Here is a 25,745-nt window from a genome sequence, read left to right as displayed (position 1 = left end):
AGTGGCAACCCACTCCAGTATTCTTGCTTGGAAAATCCCTTGAGCAGAGGAGCCTGGCAGAGTGTAGTCCATGGGGTCACAAAGAGTCAAACACAACTGAGCGTGCACACACACACACACACACACATATTAAATACAGGTTGTATTATCTGCTCATGGTTTCTTCAGGAATGAGGGGTGCCTCTATAGAATATTGAATTTCCTTCTATGAATTAAAGTCTAAATATATTTAGACATTTATGATTGATACTGATTAGTTAACTAAGAAGTTAAGCCACTTACTTGGGGACATTTAATCTTATTACAAAATAAAATGTATTACAAAAAGATGCTTTTGAATCAGTTAAGATTCTTGATGTTGATAGTAGTACTAGTTGTTGTCAGAGTGACATTAACATATAATTTTACCATCTGTCTGTCCAGTTTTACCAAAAAAAAAAAAAAATTATTTAAAGAAGGGGCAAATTGGAGAAGGAAATGGAAACCCACTCCAGTATTCTTGTCTGGAAAAGTCCATGGACAGAGGAGCCTGGTGGGCTGCAGTCCATGGGGTTACATGACTGAGCATGTGTGCATGAGGGTGGAGGGTGACGGGTTGGTAGCAATAAACTGGTAGAACTAAAAAAAATAATAATAATAAAGAAGGGGCAATTAAGTGGCAAATATGGCAAGTTTCTATTGTTACAGAATTCACTTAAAATTAATAGGAACATGAAACCACTCATCTTTTCTACCTGGAAAACATTTTTTTTCTTTTTGTTTCTAATGAAGTGGGCCAGATGGAGAACATATCGCCAGGACAAATCATTGATGAACCCATTCGTCCAGTCAACATTCCCAGGAAGGAAAAGGATTTCCAAGGAATGCTGGAATACAAGAAGGAGGATGAGCAAAAACTTGTGAAGAACCTGATTCTGGGCAAGTATTTTGAAAGGTCTTTCTGGTGCGTGTCAGTGGTGGGAGAGATTAGTCACTCATTTATTAGTCACACTGTTTTCTTCAGTCAGCCTTGCGTGCTGTGTGCAGTACTGCCACAGCATTCTGACCCCATCATGGCTGTCAGTCACCCTACAAGGACACCAGCGAGGACTGCCTGTTAGGGTCACATGAGGTCTTCTCAGCTCCTGTTGCCCATTGTAATAACCCAGGAAGCTTTTGAAAAGTACTGATGTATGTTCCCCCCTGCAGACTAATTACATCAGAATGTCTAGAGGAAAGAACCTGGCCATGTCCCTAGTTCTTTTTTTTATCTCTCAAGGAAGGGATTTTGACGTGTAGCTAGCTGCAGTTGAACACCACTGCCTTAGGCCATTTAAGTCCCTGAATTTCTCTTGTTCCTATTTCCCTAGGAAGGTATATGACTAAATATGTCAGGAAAAACAGTTTAATAGTAGGAAGGAACAGAATTAAGGAAAAGATTCCAGCAGTGGAAAGGGAGGACTGACTGGACAATGGAGGTGGGAATAGAAGAAGCCCTTCAGAGCAGCAGAAGGCCTTTGAGTCTGGGTATGAGCCCACTTGGAGAAGGTGATGGCACCCCACTCCAGTACTTTTGCCTAGAAAATCCCATAGACGGAGGAGCCTGGTAGGCTGCAGTCCATGGGGTCACTAGAGTCAGACACGACTGAGCGACTTCACTTTCACTTTTCAGTTTCATGCATTGGAGAAGGAAATGGCAACCCACTCCAGTGTTCTTGCCTGGAGAATCCCAGGGACGGGAAGCCTGGTGGGCTGCCGTCTATGGGGTCACACAGAGTTGGACACGACTGAAGCAACTTTAGCAGCAGCAGCAGCAGCATGAGCCCACTGGCTCTGCAAGAAGACTTTTTAGGGGAGCATGGGAAATAGTTCAGGAGTGTATGCAGCCCATAAGTTGTAAGCTCAAAACACTTACAAGCCTCTCCTTTCAGCCTTTGCAGAGCATTCCTCCCCCCAGGTGCCAGGGTGGCAGCAGTGTGATCAGCAGTGATTTAATGTTCCTAGAGTTCATGGTGTTAAACTTAGAACTATATATAGATGCAGAGGCACTTAAGTTTCAGTGTGATCTTCATTTTGAAAAAATGGTAAGAAGCCACTGGTTTTTAAGCATAGAATTAAAAAAGATTCATCAATTCAGTAAACCTTTGGGGCATTCCTACTGTGTGCTAAGCATTTTCCAGGTATTGGGTAATGAACAAAGTCTATTCTCAAAGAGTTTATATTCCATGGGTGGAGGGAGGTAGATAAAAACAAATAAGGGGGTGAGAAAGATAAACAGTGAAGGCAGGTGTATGAATTTATATAAAGTTGTTAGGAAGGGCCTCTTTGACAAGGTGATCTCCTTTGGATAGAGACCAAAGGAAGTAAGGAAGCAAGTCCTGCTGATAGCTGAGAAAAGAACATTCCAGACAGAAAGCCTTAGGGTGGGGACATGCCTGGCGTCGTCACCCAGCAACAAGAAGACCCATTTAATGGGGGAGCACAGTGAGCTGGAAACAGGAGCAGGCCAGATCACACAGCCATGGTGAGGATTTCGGGTTTTACAAATGAGTGAGATGAGAAGCTACTTGGAAGATTTTCAGAACAAGAGTGACATGATCTGACTACATTTTCTTATAGAATTACTCTGGTTGTTATGTGGAAGGTGTACTACTGTGGAGCGAGGCATGAGTCAGGGAGACCAGTTGGGAAGCTCTCACTGGGTTCCAGGAGAAGATGGTGGCGGCCTAGCCTAGAGGAGCTGGTAGAAAAGTAGCAGGGTTATTCTAGACATGTCTTATGTGTAGAGCCAACAGGATTTGTTGATGGATTAGATGTGTGATGTGAGAAAAGGAAAGAAGACAAAGATGATGACAAGGTTTATATCCTGAGAAACTAGAAGGCAGAGACTGCCACTTACTGAGATGGGACAATTCCTGGAAGAGCAGGCTCCGTGGGAGATGGGCTTTGGGGGACAGGCCTGAGCAGAGATGTCAAAAACCACTTGTTACATGAGCCTAGATTCAAAGGAAAAGTCAGGGCAGAAGATAGACATTTGAGAGTTGTCATTGTGTAAGCAACTAAGATTCTCATGTCCCTACAGTCAAGAAACTGTCTACTCTAAAATATGCTTTTTTAAAAACATGACCTATTTACCCTGAATGATTGAACTGTTACATGAGAACTGTGCTTTTATATGTCAAAAAGCATTCCTTATGAAGACTTTCAAAGTTATATAAGACTGTTTTTCCTCTTTTCTTTTTTAGAACTGAAGCCACGTGGTGTAGCAGTCAATTTGATTCCAGGGTTACCAGCGTATATCCTGTTTATGTGTGTTCGACACGCTGACTACCTGAATGATGATCAGAAAGTAAGGTCGTTGCTAACATCAACAATTAATAGCATCAAAAAAGTATTAAAGGTTAGTTCATGTTCAACAAATTTCTCATAATGAATATTAATGATGACAGGTCTATACAGAGGTATTTTTCCATCCTTCAGTTCAGTTCAGTCGCGCAGTCGTGTCCGAATCTCTGCAACCCCATGAATTGCAGCACGCCAGGCCTCCCTGTCCATCACCAACTCCCGGAGTTCACTCAAACTCAAGTCCATCGAGTCGGTGATGCCATCCAGCCATTTCATCCTCTGTCGTCCCCTTCTCCTCCTGCCCCCAATCCCTCCCAGCATCAGAGTCTTTTCCAATGAGTCAACTCTTCACATGAGGTGGCCGAAGTATTGAAGTTTTAGCTTTAGCATCATTCCTTCCAAAGAAAATCCAGGACTGATCTCCTTTAGGATGGACTGGTTGGATCTCCTTGCAGTCCAAGGGACTCTCAAGAGTCTTCTCCAACACCACAGTTCAAAAGCATCAATTCTTCGGCACTCAGCTTTCTTCACAGTCCAATTCTCATATCCATACATGACCACAGGAAAATCCATAGCCTTGACTAGATGGACCTTTGTTGGCAAAGTAATGTCTCTGCTTTTGAATATGCTATCCAGATTGGTCATAACTTTCCTTCCAAGGAATAAGTGTCTTTTAATTTCATGGCTGCAGTCACCATCTGCAGTGATTTTGGAGCCCAAAAAAATAAAGTCTGACACTGTTTCCACTGTTTCCCCATCTGTTTGCCATGAAGTGATGGGACCAGATGCCATGATCTTAGTTTTCTGAATGTTGAGCTTTAAGCCAACTTTTTCACTCTCCTCTTTCACTTTCATCAAGAGGCTTTTGAGTTCCTCTTCACTTTCTGCCATAAGGGTGGTGTCATCTGCATATCTGAGGTTATTGATATTTCTCCCAGCAATCTTGATTCCAGCTTGTGCTTCTTCCAGCCCAGCATTTCTCATGATGTACTCTGCATAGAAGTTAAATAAGCAGGCTGACAATATACAGCCTTGACGTACTCCTTTTCCTATTTGGAACCAGTCTGTTGTTCCATGTCCAGTTCTAACTGTTGTTTCCTGACCTGCATTCAGGTTTCTCAAGAGGCAGGTCAGGTGGTCTGGTATTCCCATCTCTTTCAGAATTTTCCACAGTTTATTGTGATCCACACAGTCAAAGGATTAGACATGATCTAAGTTGCCAGTTATGGCCACATTTTAGTCTTAACTGATACCTTCCATTATAGGAAATATTCATTATGTAATGTGTCTGTGTGCTTTCTTTGAAAACAGGGCTCAGATTGAACAATAATCAAAATTAACTCAATATACTTACATTTAGTTGTGAAGTAAACTAAGTTTCTTCATAGAAATAGTCTGCTTTAAGGTCTGTCTTAGAACTAAATTAAAAATACTTAGTGAAGTTCATATATATAGGGAATATGATGCTATAGTTAAAATAGGTGTTAAAAACATTTAGTAATACCTAGCCCATTCATATAAAAAGCTGTCTGATAAAATATTTAAAATTCTCTTCTGACTTTTCTTCCCATTATTCTCCAGCTCACCCCATAATTTTCCTTGTTACCTGAAATGCCTGGTTTCATGTGAGCAGCAACACATAGATACTAATCAGAGAGGAAACACTTGGAAAAGACAGCGAAGTTACATAATAGAACAGAAAGCCCTACATAACTCAGTAATCACTGAGTCACGTTGCATAATCATCCTTTTGACAACCTAGAAAAACAGTGAACGTTATTCTTAGTTTTAACCATTTTTCAGTGCACAGTTCTGTGGCATTAAGTGCGTTCATATTGTTGTATAACTGTCACCATCATCATCTCCAGAACTTTTTCATCTTCCCCAACTGAAACTCTGCACCCATTAAACACTCTCCCCAGCCCCTGGTCATAACTTTTGATGCCAGTTCTCAGTCCCCACTGCACAGATACTCTATGCAGTTACATTCTGCAGTGCTTACTAAAGTGTGGAGTTTCTAAATATTTTAACATTCAAAAATTGATGAATGTCTTCTGAATGGAGCTCATGTAATTTTTGGTATATTGATGGTATATTGCATTTATTAAACTATGAATTTTACTACTTCTGAAGTTAATGCCTATGAAGACAGCAAAACCAAATCATGAAGTTTTCTCCCTCTCATCTTAATTATAAGAAGAAATTTATCTAATTTGACTAATTATTGTACCAGATTGTTTAAAGATTTAAAATGAGTAGCTACTTGGGACTTCCCTGGTGGTTAAGACTTCCACTTTCCAATGGTTAAGAGTTCGTCTTCCAATGCAGAGGGTGTGGGTTTGATCCCTGGTCAGGGACCAAAGATCCCACATGCCTTGTAGTAGAAAAACCAAAACATAAAATAGAAACAATATTGTAATGAATTCAATAAAGACTTCAGAAAAAAGTAAAATAATTTAAAAAATGTAAAAAGCGTAGATTCTTGATCATAGCACTCTTTTGGAACATCCTTTTTTTAAACTGAAGTACATTTGTCTCGTGTCCTGTTTTGATTTAGAGATGTTGTTTGACATGTGGCCCAGTACTGATGAAAAGCCAGTCTGTCCAGTGCTCTGCACAGGACTCCCTCCATCCCATGTCTGATTCGCTCCTCAGAAATTGTATCTTATTCACTGACAAGATTTTTAACCTAATCTGGGTTTTAGTGCTTCACAATGTTTGTGATTCTCTTTTGTACCTTTAGTCCTTTCTTATTCCCTTCAGTAACCCTCAGGGAAGTAAGTTTGGGTAAGCTAGACTTGGTGAATTGTTTTCTACCTAAAGGGACTACTAAGCTAATATCAATGTAATGAATGGGCATCCCTTTCTAATGGCAAGAAAACAGATCCAAGCAAGGTAACAGCTAATGAATTCAGTGGTTGAATTCTATAGCAGGTGCAACATGAGGCTTTACAACTGTAAAGTGATTGATTTTTTAATTGTTGTTAATGGTAAGTGAAGGAAACGGGTCTTCTGGTATCTAATCAGTTTTTTCAGGCTTTTATTCCCATAAGGAAAAAACTAATTTAGGCTTATTCTCTCTTTTAGAAAAGAGGTGATGATTTTGAAACCGTCTCCTTTTGGCTTTCTAACACATGCCGATTTTTGCACTGTTTAAAGCAGTACAGTGGAGAAGAGGTGAGAAAACCTTGATTACAAAACAGCATGCTATACTTTATCCGAACTTTTTAAGGAAAAAATTTAAAGCACAAAATGTTTAGTCATTTGTTAATTTAGAAACCTGAATTCAGAAGTGGCTTAACAGTTTATAGCTCTATTTGACATTCATTATTTATGAAACTGACTTGGGAAGTGGCATAGTTTCTTCGCTCTGCGAGTTTGTATTATGAGAAAGCACAGCAAAAATAAAATGAGCATTGGTCATTGAATAGTTATCGCACTGAAACTTTTTGTTAAGACGTGAAAATGGGATTTTCAAGGATTGATATATGGAGCTGTTTAAAGAAATGAATCCATTATAGCTTTCTATAATACATTAAAAATGATCATGTTAAAAGATATGTCAATATTTTTCCAAAAATATGTTTTGCTTTTGCTTATAGTGATGTGTTCATCAGTTAGTTGATAGACTTCCTATTTCAAAACTACATATATATAATTATTATTTGTTAATGGCTACATAGTATATATGAGACAGCACTCACTTATATTATGTTGTTTAATTCTTACTTCTCTTTGAGGTTGTAATTCTAACCCAGTTTTACAGATGAGGAAACTAAGGCTCAAAGCAGTTCATCACTTTGCCCACATCCTCTCAGCCATAAGGAGCTGAGCTAGGATTTTGGGTCTGCCCACCTTCAAGAGCTTGTGCCCATAAATGCTGCCCTTCATGCCTCCCCATCCTTTGCTGTCAGGACAGGCAGAGAAGCTGAGCAGTGGCCACTTTCTGAGCACTCACAGGCTTGGAGCAGAAGAATGTCCTGGCAAATGATGGCAAATACAGTATGAATAAGATATGGCCCCTGAGCAGGCGGGACAGACAGACCAGAATCCCCCCGAGGGCCTGTTAAGTCCCCAGTTCTAGACCAGGTTGTCAAGTAAATTGTAGAGAGGCAGATGCTTGAGTGTGGCCAGAATCCGTCAAGTAGGCAAAAGTACCTGCCTATACAGTTGGCTTTCCGTGTTACCACATACCATCAAAAGATTCCGTTCTAAGCTTGGACTGAGAAGCCTGTATGAATACCATAAAATATAATAAAGGAAGATTTTTTATTTATTCACCAGTCTCTGTAGAAATGACCAATTATAAGAAAATTATGTATGTCCTTCAGGTACAGAATTTATAAGTAAGACTCTATTTAATGAACTGAAGTTAAGAGATTGGTATTTTACATAATTCAGTGTTTGGCAGTAAACCAGCTGTTTCATAAGTGAAAACACTCATAAATTTTTTTTTCAAATTGAGTTCCCCTATCTTGTTTCATTGACATTGCTGGTGGAAAGGCTTAAATGCTAGACTGCCAAGTTTAGATATTATTCAAATGCTAGTAAGAAGTGGAAGCAGGGATGTGATAGAAACAAACACACAGAATTTGGGAAGGATTATCCTGGCACTTATGTGGAGGTTGGATGGGAACTCTTAGGAGAAAGGTAAAAAAGAGCATGAGGATGTTGATCAAATGAGAGAGTTAAACAGACAGGAGACATTTTATTTCATGAATGTCATTAACTCTGCATTATGGCTCTAGGGCTTTATGAAACACAACACCTCTCGCCAGAATGAACACTGCCTCACCAATTTTGACTTGGCTGAGTACCGGCAGGTGCTCAGTGACTTGGCAATTCAGATCTACCAGCAGCTCGTGAGGGTGTTAGAGAACATCCTTCAGCCAATGATCGGTAAGTCCAGGGCATTGCTGACGTCCAAGTCTGTCTTGTGGCACATGTGTCAGAGCATGTATTCATGTGGAGAAGGTAAAATAGTAAGACTCAGTCTCAAAATTAGCTGAGGAATCTCAGAACTGTAGCCATGACTAACTGGGGTACAGCAAAGTCCCTGCTTCTGCGTGATGGAAATGGCAGGATCTATTAATAGTTTCCCTCTCTAATGTGTAATGCCTCTCTCTTAAGATTGGGTTATGCTTTATATCCAGCAACATATCTCAGACCTTGTCCAGTTTTCTAAAACAAAAATACTTGAAACTTTCATCGAGGGCATTACTGCAGAGAACTTTCTAGGGACCCAACTAAAACTAAAGAGACTGAGAAGGGTTTGCAGATTACCTGATAGGCTATAGTAACAGGGCTGGAAAGCTACTATGGCAACAAGAACAGGGCTCAGACACTCCATGCTGAGTTGTTCATCTCATGGCCCCTGTAGAATCATTAAAAGCAATTTGGTTTAAAGTTGCAGTTTCTCATTGGATGAGCAACTGATCAGCGTGTGTGTCTATGTATATGAGATTCCATGTACCTCTCTTTATATGTGTGCACTCACTCTGGGTATGCATGTACGTATCATGCCTCCTATATTCCTTTGGAAAGTGTAGCAGGTGTGAAATTGGAATTAGAGGGCATGTAAAACTTGCAGGCTGCTGATTTTGTGCGAAGCTGTTGAGGGAAGCTCAGGGCAAGGAAGGGCCCAGCTCTTCAGCCCCATGTGACTGCCCACTCCCAAGACCACTGCCTGGTCTCCTGCTTTTCTTACTGCTTGATTTGTTTGCTTCTGAGGCTCTATACTACTGGAGAATACTTATCTTCTCCCTAATTGCCTCTCTCTTAAAAATCTCTCTCTCAAAAATCCTCCCAAGAAACTTTACACATGTGCTATTAAGACTACTGTTTCATATTTTAGAAAATAATCCATTAAAATTTCATGGTAAATTTTTGCATTTAAGGATAATTCTTTCATTGTTTAAAATCCAGATGCCCTTTTATTTGTAGTTCCTTTTCCTTCTATTTTGATGCTCAAATCATTTTCCTAAATTGTGTGTGTGTGCGTGTGTGTGTGTGTGTGTGCGCATGTGCGTGTGTTTCCATCAGAATCTTCTCTGACGTATGAACTTCTCCTTTAGTCTCCGGAATGCTGGAGCATGAAACCATTCAGGGTGTCTCTGGGGTGAAGCCCACAGGGCTAAGAAAGCGAACCTCCAGCATCGCTGACGAGGGTACCTACACACTGGACTCCATCCTGCGACAGCTCAACTCCTTCCACTCGGTCATGTGTCAGCACGGCATGGACCCCGAATTGATCAAGCAGGTGGTCAAGCAGATGTTCTACATTGTGGGGGCCGTCACCCTGAACAACCTCCTTTTGCGGAAGGACATGTGCTCCTGGAGTAAAGGCATGCAGATCAGGTGAGCGAACTCCAACGCCTGTCAGGGCCTTCTCGGGCTGCCTAACTGTGTGCTGGGGCACACGTGAGGCCCGGGCACCTGGCGTCTGAAGCCCCCAGGTGGGCAGGAAGGGCAGACCGGGCATGGAGCTGTTCCTCCTGCCTGACTGACCTTCCTCCACTGTCATTCATGGTCGCTCCCAGCAGGCCTTCAGCCACTGCTTGTTGGAACCCAGCTGCATGTAAAGTTAACTCATATGAGGGAGTAAATCTTTTACTGATGTTTGAAGTATGCCCCTCTCAGTTTTAAGAAACGCTGCACTCAGTTTTGTCCAATTGCTCCTCAGCATTACCTTATTAACATAACAGAATTATTTTTTTGGCAAATAATTTATTTTAAAACAGCTGGAAAATTCACCAAGAGAGGGGGAAAGTATTTCTCCTATAAAAGTCTATAGTTACTCAATCTTAGAAAATTTGACCTTCTTTCCAAATTTTCCATTCTGACTCATATCCACTGTAGACAGCAGTCAGAAGGTAATGCCTTCCACTCAAGTCATTGAATTTATTTCTCTGCACGCTCTGTTTATACCCACGAAGCCCCTCTTGGCCTGATTACTAAGTCCTGACTGTGGCTGCGTTTATCTGACTCCTATTTTGCAAACCACTGTCACCTGATTGGCCACCTCTTAAAACCTCAGCATCTGTGTAGTTTCTGTGTCTCTCCTCATATTTTCTGTCTGCCTCTTCCTATGCCCCCACTCGCCCTTCTTCCCTACATCCCTAAACTTCCTCAGGCCACTACCTCATCATCCAGGCTCTTCCCTGAAAAGGGTCAGAGCACAGGCTCTAGGTGGGGATCTTACTGTATCCACTAGCTTGGAGTTTGACGTAAGGAACAGAGAACAATTAGAGGATTATTAGTTCTCTCCTCTCAAGTTGTAAAAAGCTGGAAGGTGTTTTCTGCTCTGCTGTTTAATAAGAACACAGCCATACTATGTGTTCTATTTTTTTTTTTAAGCACACCTTATTTTATAACTTGCTATTATGGCTACATTTCTGTTTTCCATTAAAGAGAATTATAGTCTCTAAAATAATATTCACTCATATAATTATGATTATAAACCTGATTATTTATAGTGATAAATTTTTAAGCACAGCTAATGATTTAAAAAACAGAATTCAACTGAAATTCCTAACAAAACCATACACAGAAAAATTAACACATTTATGATAACATTCGGTAAATTTGCATCCCCCTCAACCCTTTTTTGACATAGGTACAATGTCAGTCAACTAGAAGAATGGCTGCGTGACAAGAATTTGATGAACAGTGGGGCTAAGGAAACCCTGGAGCCTCTCATTCAGGCTGCTCAGCTTTTGCAAGTGAAAAAGAAAACAGATGATGACGCGGAAGCCATTTGTTCCATGTGCAATGCTTTAACTACTGCCCAGGTAAGGCAGCTTTCCCTATTATAAACTTCATCAAGGGTAACATTCAGGGAAGTCACCAAGGCTTCTAGCTATTGTTCTTGTCTCTGAGCTAACTTCACCTGTGTCAGCGATGATATGTATCAATAGTGTAGATCTTGAAGACAGGAGATTTTACCACAAAGTACATTTCAGTACTAGTCACACTCATGCACATTCAACATTCAGTAAATATTTATCCATTCTCTACACTCTTCTGTGTAACGTTCCAGCCACTCAGATAAAACCAGGAACAAGACAAAGTTTCTGTTTTTATGGGGTATACATTCTATACATCCTATGGAGCTTGAACTCCAAAGAGTCTTGTATATTAGTTGATAATTGAATGATTCTTTAGACATCTATTTAAGACAGATAATTCTTTTTTTAATTGAAATGTAGTTGATGTATAATATGATGTTAGTCTCAGGTATACTACTCAGTGGTTTGACATTTGCATACATTATGAAATGATAACCATGATAAGTCTAGCAACCATATATCCCCATATAAGATTATTACAATATTATAAACCATATTCCTTATATTGTAGATTATATCCTCATGCTTTATTTACTTTATAACTAGAGGTTTGTACCTCTTAATCCCTTCACCTATTTTGAACGCCTCCTGTCCCTCCCCTCTGGCAACTAACTGTTTTTTCTCAGTATCACTTAAGTTGTCCCATCCTTAAAACCATCCTTATTTCTTTTCATTCTTTTTTCTATAAAGTTTCAGTGATTTGATTTACACTACTGTCTTCCATCTCACATCCACTCACTTGTATCATTTAGTCTACTGTTGATGCCTTCCAGTGTCTTTTTTTATTTCAGTTATTGTATTATTCAGCTTTTTCTGGTTCTGTGTATTTTATAACTCTTTGTGAGTTCATCCCTACTTCCCCTGAGTACAGTGAGCATCTTTATGATCATAACCTTATACTCGTTATCAGGTAGATTGCTCATCTCCACTTCATTTAGTACTTCTGAGGTTATGTCTCATTCCTTTGGTTAAAACATATTCCTGTCTTCTCATTTTTCCCCATTTTTTTTTTTCTATGCATTAAGTCAGCTGGTTACATTTCCCAGTCTTAAAGAAGTGGCCTTATATAGGAAACATCCTGTGGGGCTCAGAAGCACGCTGCCCTCTGGTCGCCAGAGCTCTGTGCCCAGGAGTACCCCCTATGTGGGTTGTATAGGCCCTTCTGTTGTGACAGGGCCACAGTAGTTCTACTGTGGGCTCCCTAGTGGGCAGGGTTGGCCCCTGGCCTGGTTGGCTGCCCCACCCTGCTTCCTTTGGTTTCTGCTGCCCCATGTTTTGGTGGGACCAGCTCCTAGCACAGCTGGCCATAGGGCTAGGGAAACCCAGGGCTGGTGCTAGGCCCTTGGTAGGTAGTTAAGCCCTGAGCACTAATAAGCTAGTGGGAAGACTCCAAATGTTGCTGAGGATCAGTAATTAATCATTCAGGGAAAGTCTTGAGTTTAAGGCAGTAAAAAGATGGGAAGGGCCTTGGAGGACAGTGGCCACAGCATGAGGCAAGGCACAGGCATAAACATGCCCACTTTTCTTTTGCCGAGTTATTTTGGTGCTGACTTTTGGATTTTTTTAAATGTTCATCACTTATCTCAAAACATAGAAATCTTACATAGGTTACACATAGAATATATAGAGAAAGTAATTAGCTGAATACTCAGGATACTGATAACTATTGTTACTTTGAGAGAATGAGAGCATGAAAGTGGGAGTACTTTTACTTTTCATGATTTTTCAAATTTATATTGCTTCTTAAAATGTACAGATATATATTCAGAGTTCAGTTCAGTCGCTTAGTCATGTCCGACTTTTTGCAACCCCATGAATCGCAGCACACCAGGCCTCCCTGTCCATCACCAACTCTCGGAGTTCACTCAGACTCACGTCCATCGAGTCAGTGATGCCACCCAGCCATCTCATCCTCTGTCGTCCCCTTCTCCTCCTGCCCCCAATCCCTCCCAGCATCAGAGTCTTTTCCAATGAGTCAACTCTTCGCATGAGGTGGCCGAAGTACTGGAGTTTCAGCCTTAGCATCATTCCTTCCAAAGAAATCCCAGGACTGATCTCCTTCAGAATGGACTGGTTGGATCTCCTTGCAGTCCAAGGGACTCTCAAGAGTCTTCTCCAACACCACAGTTCAAAAGCATCAATTCTTCGGCGCTCAGCCTTCTTCACAGTCCAACTCTCACATCCATACATGACCACAGGAAAAACCATAGCCTTGACTAGACAGATCTTTGTTGGCAAAGTAATGTCTCTGCTTTTGAATATGCTATCTAAGTTGGTCTTAACTTTCCTTCCAAGGAGTAAGCGTCTTTTAATTTCATGGCTGCAGTCACCATCTGCAGTGATTTTGGAGCCCAAAAAATAAAGTCTGACACTGTTTCCACTGTTTCCCCATCTATTTCCCATGAAGTGATGGGACCGGATGCCATGATCTTCGTTTTCTGAATGTTGAGCTTTAAGCCAACTTTTTCACTCTCCACTTGCACTTTCATCAAGAGGCTTTTTAGTTCCTCTTCACTTTCTGCCATAAGGGTGGTGTCATCTGCATATCTGAGGTTATTAATACGCTCTTATTGTAAAAATTTAAATAATAAAGGTAAATGTGCCTTCAGAACAGCTCCCTCTCCCATCTTGTCCTAACCAAGCCCTGAGTAGAATTGAAAGCAATAGGCAAAGATCCTTTTCGTTTTCCTGATTAGAGGTACCTGGAATGTATGTATTTGATAATATGCTAAAAATTTTGATCATTTTATTTCCCCCAGATTGTCAAAGTGTTGAATTTGTATACACCAGTTAATGAGTTTGAAGAAAGAGTTTCTGTGTCATTTATTCGTACTATACAGGTAAGATCTCCCAGGCTTCCTTTTGCTTCAGTTTACCAACACAGTCATTTGGGTGGAAATTTTATAATTTATTGAAGGATAATGCAGTTTTTATTATATTATTGTATCATTTTCATAGTGCATTAATTTTTTGATAATATCTTATTGCGGAAGTGAAGTGATTTTAAAACAAATATAAACATTTGTCATTCATTGAGGGGTTTTGGTAGAATTTTGTCTAAAAAAAAATAAGTTTATAGATTCAAAGAACTGATGTTCTGGTTTTTTTTTTTTTATTTTCTCAGATGCGTTTACGAGACAGGAAAGACTCTCCTCAACTTCTCATGGATGCAAAACACATCTTTCCTGTCACCTTTCCTTTTAACCCCTCTTCCCTTGCGCTAGAAACCATCCAGATTCCAGCCAGCCTGGGCCTGGGATTCATATCACGGGTCTGAAAGTGATGTCAAGGCAAATATTGACAATACATTTCTTGCCTGAAATAAGAACCCATTATTTCAAGTGAGCTACTGAAAACACATTTTAAAAGATAGTACTTATTGTCTCCCAAATAAGGGATTATTGACTAGAACTGCCCCTAGAATACTTTTCATCATCTTGGAAAGCAAGATAGGTTCCTTTGTGCCGTGTTACCTTCATGACAACACTTGTCCTTGGTCAGTTAGGTGTCTGCCATTGACGTGCAGGTGAATGATGGAAGAAAAGAAAAACATGTATCTTCAGGTGCCAGCATTTATTTTAAATCCTTATCACTGCATCTAAATGATATAAAAAACCTGAATTCCAGATATGAATATGAGCTGTTGTTAAGAAGGCGCCATCAAGGAACCTCCTGTGTGCTAACTGGAAGAACTGAAAGAAAAATCACCGAGTACATATCATACCAGCTTAGGAATTATGTTGATAATGTCAAACTGGAACAAATAAACTGACATTATGTAAAGTAACTGGATAAGTAGCTCCCTTCTATGTGTCCCTATGATGTAGAAATATTAAGAGAATGTTGGTTTGCTTAGAGCATGGAAGTCCATTTGTACTGCAGTTTACTGAGCATTTTAAATTGCTGCTACATACTATGTTCTTTAAAATGTAAGTGATATTCATATTAGGCACTACAACAAGAAGCTTCTCTTTTATCGACTCTGTTTACAGTCCAATCAGATTAGTTTTAACTGGATTACACGCACATATCTACAGATTCACCCGCACAAGTAGCAGACACTGGGAAGTCATGTAGTAATATGACACAACGTTTGACATTTAGGGATAGGACTAGGCAAAGTGGTTATTGTTGATGTCATTTATTCAGGATGTGTTATATTGATGTGCTCATTAACTTTCCCTGGGTGATATCACATCAGGATACAGTGTTCTGTGAAGTGACTTATTTTTAGTTACCAGATCTGATTCCTGCAGTGCATATTTTCAACCCTGACAGGTTTTCTTTCTTCTTAATTTATTAAGAATTAATCTCAGTATCTAGAGAGGATTGTCAGAATATTCATGATTCAGGTCTTGAAATCTTGATTCTTTTATAAATTATGCAAAAGAAAGTATATAATAAATAATTGATTCCATTTTTTAGGCTTTGCAACTTCTATAAATGTTCTCAGTACCACTAGATATTTTAAAGAGCATCATATTAGAAATACTTTGACCTATATAAAAATATAAGGAGATTGCTGAATTTTACAGAGGACTTGGTTTAATAAGACCCAGATTCTATAAGTTTTCATTCTGACATTCTAAGTAAACATATTCTCCATTTGTCCCACAAATCTTAAACAATAAATGTTTCAGATTGTGCAAAAGCAAATTCTTAGCTTTCACTAGAAACTCTGGTTCGGAATTACAATCATAGATTTGTATAAATTAACTGTTAGATGATCTATTAAATATGTGCAATATTATTAATGGAAGTAAAACATTTTCAAATCAGTGATAAAGATTGTTATTAAAAGATAAATACTGTCTGTTAACTTGTTTGAGCCTCAAATTCCTCATTTATACAGTAAGAGTGTTAGACAGCCAGTTTCTAAGCTCCCTTCCACTTCTGAAGTTCTCTCCCCGGCGTGCTTGGACCACAGAGAAGTGAGCTGCAGGTATTCGGTAAGGTTAGCCTAGTGTTTGGAGCACGTTAATTTTGAGGGATTAATAAAATGTAAAATCATAGGTTTATGAAGCTATAATTTTCCTTAAATGAATATGATTTATATTCATGCTTTTAGAAATTTAGTTCAGGTAATTTTTATTAAATTGTGTACTGCTGTATTCAGATTGGATACATTTATTCATTTGCAAAATCAAGCAAAAATGTTACTTTGGACTCTCTCAATTTTCCCTGGTTGTCAATGTGGTTTTCAATAACTTGTGAAACCACCTACTTAGTACTGAATGTGTCAGAGTCTAAGAACATAGATGGGACTTGGGTGGGAGAGATGTCCCCTCAAATGCCACTGTGATTGTAGGCTCCCCTACTGAAACCCGGAAATCCTCCGAGGCCCTTTCCCAGGTTAGTCCTGTGTAGCATGTTCCACGCACACCCTGAGTCATGTCGGGTCTTCAGGCTCACACTCTAGCTTCCACTGCCACTGCAGCCCTTGTCTTTCCCACAGACAGCTTGTATCCTGAGGCATGTCTACTCTGGGCCTTTCTCTCTCATATCTCCCATCTTTCTGCTACAAAGAGCCTCTATTCCAGACCCAAGCCACAGGCTCTCCTGTTCAGGGATGGCAACACAAATATTATGCTATTTTAGGGCTCCAGCTTCCTCCAGGGTCTATCCAGAACCCCAGATGGGGATCTGAATTAATTTCTCTTAGTGGCCTGAAGATCTTTAGTCACAACAGAAATACCTTACAACCACAGAACTCCAAATCTTGGTAAGTCATTCTGTGTCCTAGTTTCTTGGAGATGCAACAATATTCTGCTGACTGTGGGTATCCTTGGCCTCTCTGAGGGCTTCTCACCTTTCCCTCTGTCCATTCACACTTTATTACCCAGCCTCAAACAAACCTCTGCCAGCCTCCACACCATCCATCCACTCACTTATCCATTCATTCTTTCCCTTCCTTCAGCCATGTCAGGTATCCCCTCAACTGTCTACTCACCTACTCTGACTACGCTGAAGGCTGTGGTGGAGTCAGTCTTCAGCTGTTCCACCGACCTGCCTTCAGGCCAGTTTTTACATGAGTTCTCACTGTTTTCGCTTCTCTGCAGTACTTCTTAGCATTACCACTAATACGCTTGTTCATAATTCCAATATGACATACTATAGGAACTCAAAGAAAGAGTTCTCTGAGAAAACAATTCACTGTCTCAATAGCCACTTCTCAATAGTCTCTTCCCCACTCACCTTACATGGAGACTGAGCTCACACCTTGGAAAGCAAACCTGAAAACTTAGAAGCAGTTTCCCTTCTTGTACCTTCTCTCAGGTTAAGGTTTTGCTCTGCCTGAGAGAAACTATAATGAAGGGGAAAGATGAGCATGGGGTAAAATCCATGACGTGTAGCTTCATGGTTCCTTCCGAAGTTGTGAGAATTCCCCGTGCACCTGACATTTCTTTCCTCAATTGCAAAAGTACCAAAATATGTATTCCAAAGCCAACTGAGAGGAGATTTGGGGATTTGGGTCAGTTTGTCTCATTTGCTTTATTTCATTCATTTCAATGGATAATTGAAAGTTGCCTCTTTCTGTGTAAGTGATGATTCTGTATAATATAGATCAAAGCTTTTAGTAACACAGTTTAATAATTTATTTGATTAGAATTTCAGTAGAGTGATGGTTGTGAGAAATGTCTTCCCTGGTAACCCTAGGTGAAGGCGCACCTGGCACCATCCTGAGATGCCCTCATATTCTCTCTTTCTCTCTCTCTTTCTCTTCCACACATACACAGTCTTCAGTAACTTCAACTGTTTCACATAAAACACAGGAAAAATGTCACGCTTGAAGGTGGCCCTTCAGTTCTCCTAGTGAAAGGGCGTGTAGCAACAGTACCTTGTGCCTGGCCATCTTTACTCCAGCTCACGTGCTCTGGTACCTCATTGTGTCCTCACAGCAGCCCTGGAAGGCGGGAGGGTCGCTACTGCCATCCTTGTGTGTGTGAAAACTTGAGACCGAGATAAGGCCAGTGACTTGCCTAAGGTTGCCTAGGTTGCCCAAGCTGTGCCATCATTCCACACTCAGCAGTGGCGGTGAGAGCACCTGTGGGGCAGAGACTTGAAAAAGTCCCCAGGTTCCGTTTTGTTCCTCCTGGTGCCCGTGGGCTGCCCTGGCCCAGCACAAGGTACTCTTTTTCTCTATCAGCGTTGAATAAACGCTGAGCACCAAGTTCTTGGTGCTGATCACATGGGGTGCCTTGTGCTATCCTTCTTGTCATAGTCACCAACTATAACTGGGCTTCCCTTGTGGCCCAGCTGGTAAAGAATCTGCCTGCAATGCGGGAGACCTGGTTTGGGAAGATCCCCTGCATAACGGAAAGACTACCCACTCCAGTATTCTGGCCTGGAAGATTCCATGGACTGTATAGTCCACGGGGTCGCAAAGAGTCAGACACGATTGAGTGACTTTCACTTTCACCAACTATAACTAGGTTTGGCTTTTGTAATAGATCAGTACCCCACCCCCACCCTGGGAGGGTGCAGGACTCTGTTTTGGTCATTATTTAGTAGCAGGCTGTCCCAGCCTGACAGGAAATGGAGAGAGCCTCCCAACAGTTATGAAGAAGGTCACTGTCAACACACAGCCCTCAAAGTCACTACGAGAGCCACCAGGTAAGCTAGCTGAGCAGCCTGGAGAGAACCTGTGGGCGCAGGCCAAGTTCTGGGTCCCTTCTGAGGGCTGTGTACCAGGCAGGCCATACACAAGTCTTTGTGTGTTTGAACATGGCAGTGTGTGCATGCTGCCAGTGTTGGCTTTGGCACCAAGAGGTTAGGGAGGCACTGTGTATGCATAAGGGCATTGATTTCTTCTCAGGCTGTGCTGTGAGGGCCACCTTAACCCCTGCTCCCTTCCTTCCTAGAGCTGCCTTAAGTTCTCTGGAACTCCTCTGTAAGGGGAAGTCTTGCCTGGAAAGGTATCTTGCCCTGTTTCTCAAGGTGTGAGGGTGTGGGTGGGCATGGCCTCCTTTCTTCCTTCCCAGTCTGCATGACCCTCCCCTCCTGTTCCTTCTTCCTTTGCTCTCATTTCCAAACGGGTATTGGAACTCTGAGGCAGCAACAACCTCAGAGCCAATGAAATGTAATCCTAGAGAGTGTTTCCTGACTTTGGGGGGCTCTGTGTTACAAGTAAGCAAATGAACATATGAAAGAAATATAGAGATAATTTAGATTCTTGGTAATTCTTAAATGGCTTGTTTCCCACTGAACTGACATTTTCTTAGGCTAAAGGGTATAAATGTAAAACCTTTCATGGACATTCATTAAAATTTTTTTTAAGAACACTTTACCCATATCAAAACTGGAGTGAAAATAGGAAACAGTGCTATAATTCTAATTCATTGTATTATCCTAAATTAAGTCAAACTGAGATTACAATAGATGTCTCAATAGATCAGAAACTGGAAAGCACTATGTAAAATATTTGCCAAAATACATTTTATACATTTTTTATTTTATAATTTGGTCTAGTTAAAATGCTCATCAGCTCAATTTAATGGGTATTACTAGACTCATTAAGATGTCTAAATATGAATACCATTTCCTTAGTATTGTAATGTTGCTTGAAATATTTGACAGAAAACATTTCTTTTTAGAAAAATGATTTTTGAATTGAAGTTTGTATGTACAATTCAATGCTTAGTAGGTCAGTATACATTTTCATGACATTTTTCAGAGTCAATGGTTTTAAATATCTTATTGTTATTATATGTTATAAAAATTTAGCCTACATTTCAGGGTCTCTACAACACTTGAGCCATTTAATTTTTCCAACATACGCTGAATTTTTCCTTCAAATGTGGATATATGTGTTATAATCTATGATCCTAATTGTGAATTTTTGTGGAACCCAGGAGTTATGTTGATTTTCTTGTGTCCTTGGAGAATTTAAGTTGCTCTAACAGTGTTGCATAGAAATGAACTTATGACATTTAATATTATTTTAATTACTAACTTCAATTGTCAACTTACTGTGAAATGGATATGTCTTTTAACTACCATGGCATTGAACATTGCAGTTTTTCTTTTTCCTTGTTGGATCTGGAAAAGGAATTCTACTTTGACCTACATGGAAAAACATGATGTAGTTAATCTTTGAAAAGTTCTTAAGTGAAATATTCCTCCATGAAAAAGGAAGCAAAAGTACTGAGAAGTGAAAGGCATTATCAAACAACACTAGTTTTAAACTAAACCCACCCCAGCATATGTCACATGAAATTTTAAAAAATAAGTTAATAATGCACCTCATGTCAACAAAAGCCTTTGAAACATGGGTTTTCACTAGATACCACCTAGTGCTAAGATGAAAACCAAAACAATATCAGATAGACATTTATGCTCTAAATTTGTAGTTGTCTGGTGTTGTACTTAGTAAATGTGTGTCATTAATGCTGTATTCTCCTAGCTATTAAAGAAAATTGTTCAAATAAAGATATGGATGTAAAGGATTTTTGTTAGTGTCATAAATAAACCCACATCACATACACCAACATAGATCACATTTGGGGCCATGAAACACACCTTTAAAATTTAAAAGCCTAACACTAAAAATCAATGACAGAAAGACAGCTGGAAAATCCCCAAATAATTGGAGATTAAACCACTTCACTTTCACTTCTCACTTTCATGCATTGGAGAAGGAAATGGCAACCCACTCCAGTGTTCTTGCCTGGAGAATCCCAGGGACGGGGGAGCCTGGTAGGCTGCCATCTATGGGGTCGCACAGAGTCGGACACGACTGAAGCGACTTAGCAGTAGCAGCAGCAAATAACACATGGATCAAAGAAGAAATCTCTAGAGAAACTTTTAAATATTTTGAACGAAATATAAGTGAAAATACAGGTTAAAAATGAACCAATATACAAGAACAGAAACAGACTCATAGATAAAGAAAACAAACTTCAAAAAAAGAAAAATCTCTGTTTCAGTTCAGTTCAGTTGCTCAGTCATGTCCAACTCTTTGTGACCCCATGAACTGCAGCATGCCAGGCCTCCCTGTCCATCACCAACTCCCGGAGTTCACTCAAACTCATGTCCATTGAGTTGGTCATGCCATCCAACCATCTCATCCTCTGTCGTCCCCTTCTCCTCCTGCCCTCAATCTTCCCAGCATCAGGGTCTTTTCAGATGAGTCAGGTCTTTGCATGAGGTGGCCAAAGTATTGGAGTTTCAGCCTCAGCATCAGTCCTTCCAATGAACATCCAGGACTGATCTACTTTAGGATGTACTGGTTGGATCTCCTTGCAGTCCAAGGGACTCTCAGAAGTCTGCTCCAGCACCACAGTTCTAAAGCATCAATTCTTTGGCACTCAGCTTTCTCTATAGGCAAACTCTCACATCCATACATGACTACTGGGAAAACCATAGCCTTGACTAGATGGACCTTTGTTGACAAAGTAATTGTCTCTGCTTTTTAATATGCTGTCTAGGTTGGTCATAACGTTCCTTCCAAGTGGTAAGCATCTTTTAATTTCATGGCTGCAGTCACCATTTGCAGTGATTTTGGAGCCCCAAAAAATAAAGTCTGACACTGTTTCCACTGTTTCCCCCTCTATCTGCCATGAAGTGATGGGACCGGATGCCATGATCTTAGTTTTCTGAATGTTGAGTTTTAAACCAACTTTTTCACTCTCCACTTTCACTTTCATCAAGAGGCTCTTTAGTTCTTCTTCACTTTCTTCCATAAGGATGGTGTCATCTGCATATCTGAGGTTATTGACATTTCTCCCAGCAATCTTGATTCCAGCTTGTGCTTCCTCCAGCCCAGCATTTCTCATGATGTACTCTGCATATATACAGAGTATATATGCATATATACAGAGTGACAATATACAGCCTTGACGAACTCCTTTTCCTATTTGGAACCAGTCTGTTGTTCCATGTCCAGCTCTAACTGTTGCTTCCTGACCTGCATATAGGTTTCTCAAGAGGCAGGTCAGGTGGTCTGGTATTCCCATCTCTTTCAGAATTTTCCACAGTCTGTCGTGATCCACAGACTTAAAAGCTTTTGCATAGTCAGTAAAGCAGAAATAGATGGTTTTCTGGAACTCTTGCTTTTTCAATGATCCAGCAGATGTTGGAAATTTGATCTCTGGTTCCTCTGCCTTTTCTAAAACCTGCTTGGACATCTGGAAGTTCACAGTTCACATATTGCTGAAGCCTGGCTTGGAGAATTTTGAGCATTACTTTACTAGCGTGTGAGATGAGTGCAACTGTGTGGTAGTTTGAGCATTCTTTGGCATTGCCTTTCTTTGGGATTGGAATGAAAACTGACCTTTCCCAGTCCTGTGACCACTGCTGAGTTTTCCAAATTTGCTGGCCTATTGAGTGCACCACTTTCACAGCATCATCTTCCAGGATTTGAAACAGCTCAACTGGAATTCCATCACCTCCACTAGCTTTGTTCATAGTGATGCTTCCTAAGGCCCACTTGACTTCACATTCCAGGACATCTGGCTCTAGGTGAGTGATCACACCATCGTGATTATCTGGGTCGTGAAGATCTTTTTTGTACAGTTCTTCTGTGTATTCTTGCCACCTCTTCTTAATAGCTTTCCTTCTGTTAGGTCCATACCATTTCTGTCCTTTATTGAGCCCATCTTTGCATGAAATGTTCCCTTAGTATCTCTGATTTTCCCAAAGAGATCCCTAGTCTTTCCCATTCTATTGTTTTCCTCTATTTCTTTGCAGTGATCACTGAGGAAGGCTTTCTTATCTCTTCTTGCTATTCTTTGGAATTCTGCATTCAAATGGGTATGTCTTTCCTTTTCTCCTTTGCTTTTCACTTCCCTTCTTTTCACAGCTATTTGTAAGGCCTCCTCTGGCAGCCATTTTGCCTTTTTGCATTTCTTTTTCTTGGGGTTGGTCTTGTTCCCTGTCTCCCATACAATGTCAGGAACCTCCGTCCATAGTTCATCAGGCACTCTGTCTATCATATCTAGTCCGTTAAATCTATTTCTCACTTCCACTGTATAATCATAAGGGATTTGACTTAGGTCATACCTGAATGGTCTAGTGGTTTTCCCCACTTTCTTCAATCTAAGTCTGAATTTGGCAATAAGGAGTTCATGATCTGAGCCACAGTCAGCTCCCAGTCTTGTTTTTGCTGACTGTATGGAGCTTCTCCATCTTTGGCTGCAAAGTATATAATCAATCTGATTTCAGTGTTAGCCATCTGGTGATGTCCATGTGTAGAGTCTTCTCTTGTGTTGTTGGAAGAGGGTGTTTGCTATGACCAGTGCGTTCTCTTAGTAAAACTCTATTCGCCTTTGCCCTCCTTCATTCTGTACTCTAAGGCCAAATTTGCTTGTTACTCCAGGTGTTTCTTGACTTCCTACTTTTGCATTCCAGTCCCATATAACGAAAAGGACATCTTTTTCTGGTGTTAGTTCTAAAAAGTCTTGTGGGTCTTCATAGAACCATTCAACTTCAGCTTCTTCAGCGTTACTATTGGGGCATAGACTTGGATTACTGTGATATTGAATGGTTTACCTTGGAAATGAACAGAGATCATTCTGTCATTTTTGAGATTGCATCCAAGTACTGCATTTGAAAATTTCTGTTTACCAAAGGGGAAAGGAAGTATGGGTAAATTGGGATTATGGGATTGATAGATACAACTATTATTATAAATAAAAGAGATAAACAACAGGATTTACTGTAGCTGTTCCTGTATAGCACAAGGCACTATGTTCAATATCTTATAATAATCTATAATAGAAAATAATCTAAAATATATACATATATGAGAAAGAAATAAGCCTTGCCTGAGTCCTTGTTTTTGTTTTCTCTGTTTTTAAAAATTATATACACCTAACAGAACCCCAAGGTACATGAAGTAAAATTTGGCAAAATTGAAAGGATAAATTGACAGCAATAATAATTGTAGCCATCAATATCATGCCTCTGCTGCTGCTAAGTCGCTTCAGTCGTGTCCGACTCTGTGCAACCCTGTAGACGGCAGCCCACCAGGCGTCCCCGTCCCTGGGATTCTCCAGGCAAGAACACTGGAGTGGGTTGCCATTTCCTTCTCCAATGCATGAAAGTGAAAAGTGAAAGTGAAGTCGCTCAGTTGTGTCCACTCTAGCGACCCCATGGACCGCAGCCTACCAGGCTCCTCTGTCCATGGGAGTTTCCAGGCAAGAGTACTGGAGTCGGGTGCCATTGCCTTCTCCAATCCCCTTCATAGCCTGCCAGAAAATTTGCTAAATATCTGACCGGTGCTCACAGTTTCATTGGTCTGATCCTTGGCACAGAGAAGAGAAAGGACAGAAGAACCCCCGCTGGCTTGTGTAACAGAGTCTCTCAGTTGTGCCCCCTGCCGCCCACCTGTTCACGGGAGGTTCAAGGAAACAAGAAATGAGAGATTGTAAAAGTCCCTCCAGCCATAGGAGCGAGGACCTCTTACCTTAACCGGAGGTCTTCTGGAATCTGAGACTGGGCTGCATGAGCTTTCTGCTGAGTTCGTTTTTCACTGTCCCGGTTTCCGGCACAATGGGCCTTCCCCTGCTCTGGGTTTCTTTGCCTTCTGCCTCTAGTGCCAGGAGCTTCACTGAGTTGGGCTCCTGCTGTGCATGGCCTCTTCTGCGTGGAGGTTGGTTCAGCCAGGTTAAATCCGAGTCATGGCACCATAGATGTCACGTGAGTGTATGCTCCCCGGTTCTTTGTCTCGTCACAACAAAGATTTGGAGTGACGGACATTAAAGCCCTCAGCACGTCACAGCTCTTGGGTCTTGGACAAACCGTGTTATAGCTCTTAGGCAAATCAGTGTTATAGCTCTATTTTATTTAGAAGATAGCAGGAGAATCCATCCTTGAAGCGTGAGGGCATGCCAACCCAAAAACTCGAAGAGAAGAGAGTGGAGGAGCATACGGGGGAGGGAGACAGAGAGAGGGAAAGAGAGAAAAAGAGCGCACGCATGTAATTAGCAGAAGTAGACAAAATCAGCAAGAATATATAAGACTTGAAAACAATATTAACCACCTTGATCTAACTAACATTTATAGAACCCTTTACCTATATTCTTTCGAAGTACATACTGATCATTCTTCAGAATAAATCACATGCGAGACAATGAAAAGAGTTTAGTACATTGAACAATATTGAGATCACATAAAGAATGTTCTCTGACCACAGTAGAGAAGGGAAGCAAATTAGAAATCAACAGAATCAAATTAGAAGAAAATAGAAGGAAATTTGCAAAATATGCAAATATTTGGAAATTAAATAAGATGCTTCTAATAACAAAGAAGAAATCACAAGGAAAATTAGACAATATTTTGAACTCTTCATTTTCTTTCAAAATAAAAATGCAACGAAGTCAAAGTATATGAGATGTCACCAAAGCCAGTCATAGAAGGAAACTGATAACTTTAAATTTCTTTGTTAAAAAAGAAGCATTATTTGTAACAGCCACTTTGGGAGAAGGCAATGGCACCCTACTCCAGTACTCTTGCCTGGAAAATCCCATGGACGGAGGAGCTGGTAGGCTGCAGTCCATGGGGTCACGAACAGTCGGACACTTACTGAGCGACTTCACTTTCACTTTTCACTTTCATGCATTGGAGAAGGAAATG

The 25,745-nt window shown here is 40.6% G+C and overlaps 1 protein-coding gene across 5 annotated transcripts in view; it reads left to right on the top strand.

Annotated features, from left to right (window-relative positions):
• Positions 1–15,990, top strand: part of MYO5A (myosin VA) — a 201,194-nt gene extending 185,204 nt beyond the window's left edge. For all 5 annotated transcript variants that reach the window (XM_070377911.1, XM_070377910.1, XM_070377909.1 and 2 more), the window contains 8 exons: positions 772–918; positions 3,225–3,379; positions 6,412–6,501; positions 8,073–8,223; positions 9,399–9,681; positions 10,940–11,114; positions 13,931–14,011; positions 14,296–15,990. In XM_070377911.1, coding sequence (XP_070234012.1) covers positions 772–918; positions 3,225–3,379; positions 6,412–6,501; positions 8,073–8,223; positions 9,399–9,681; positions 10,940–11,114; positions 13,931–14,011; positions 14,296–14,448 — 1,235 coding nt within the window. In that variant the 3' untranslated portion in view covers positions 14,449–15,990. The remainder of the gene's footprint in view (positions 1–771; positions 919–3,224; positions 3,380–6,411; positions 6,502–8,072; positions 8,224–9,398; positions 9,682–10,939; positions 11,115–13,930; positions 14,012–14,295) is intronic.
• Positions 15,991–25,745: the final 9,755 nt, after the last annotated feature.

This window comes from Bos mutus, chromosome 10 (genome assembly GCF_027580195.1).
Source record: "Bos mutus isolate GX-2022 chromosome 10, NWIPB_WYAK_1.1, whole genome shotgun sequence".
Classification (NCBI taxonomy): domain Eukaryota; kingdom Metazoa; phylum Chordata; class Mammalia; order Artiodactyla; family Bovidae; genus Bos; species Bos mutus.
The sequence above is the reverse complement of the archived record's forward strand: the minus strand, read 5'-3'. Positions and strand labels throughout refer to the sequence as shown.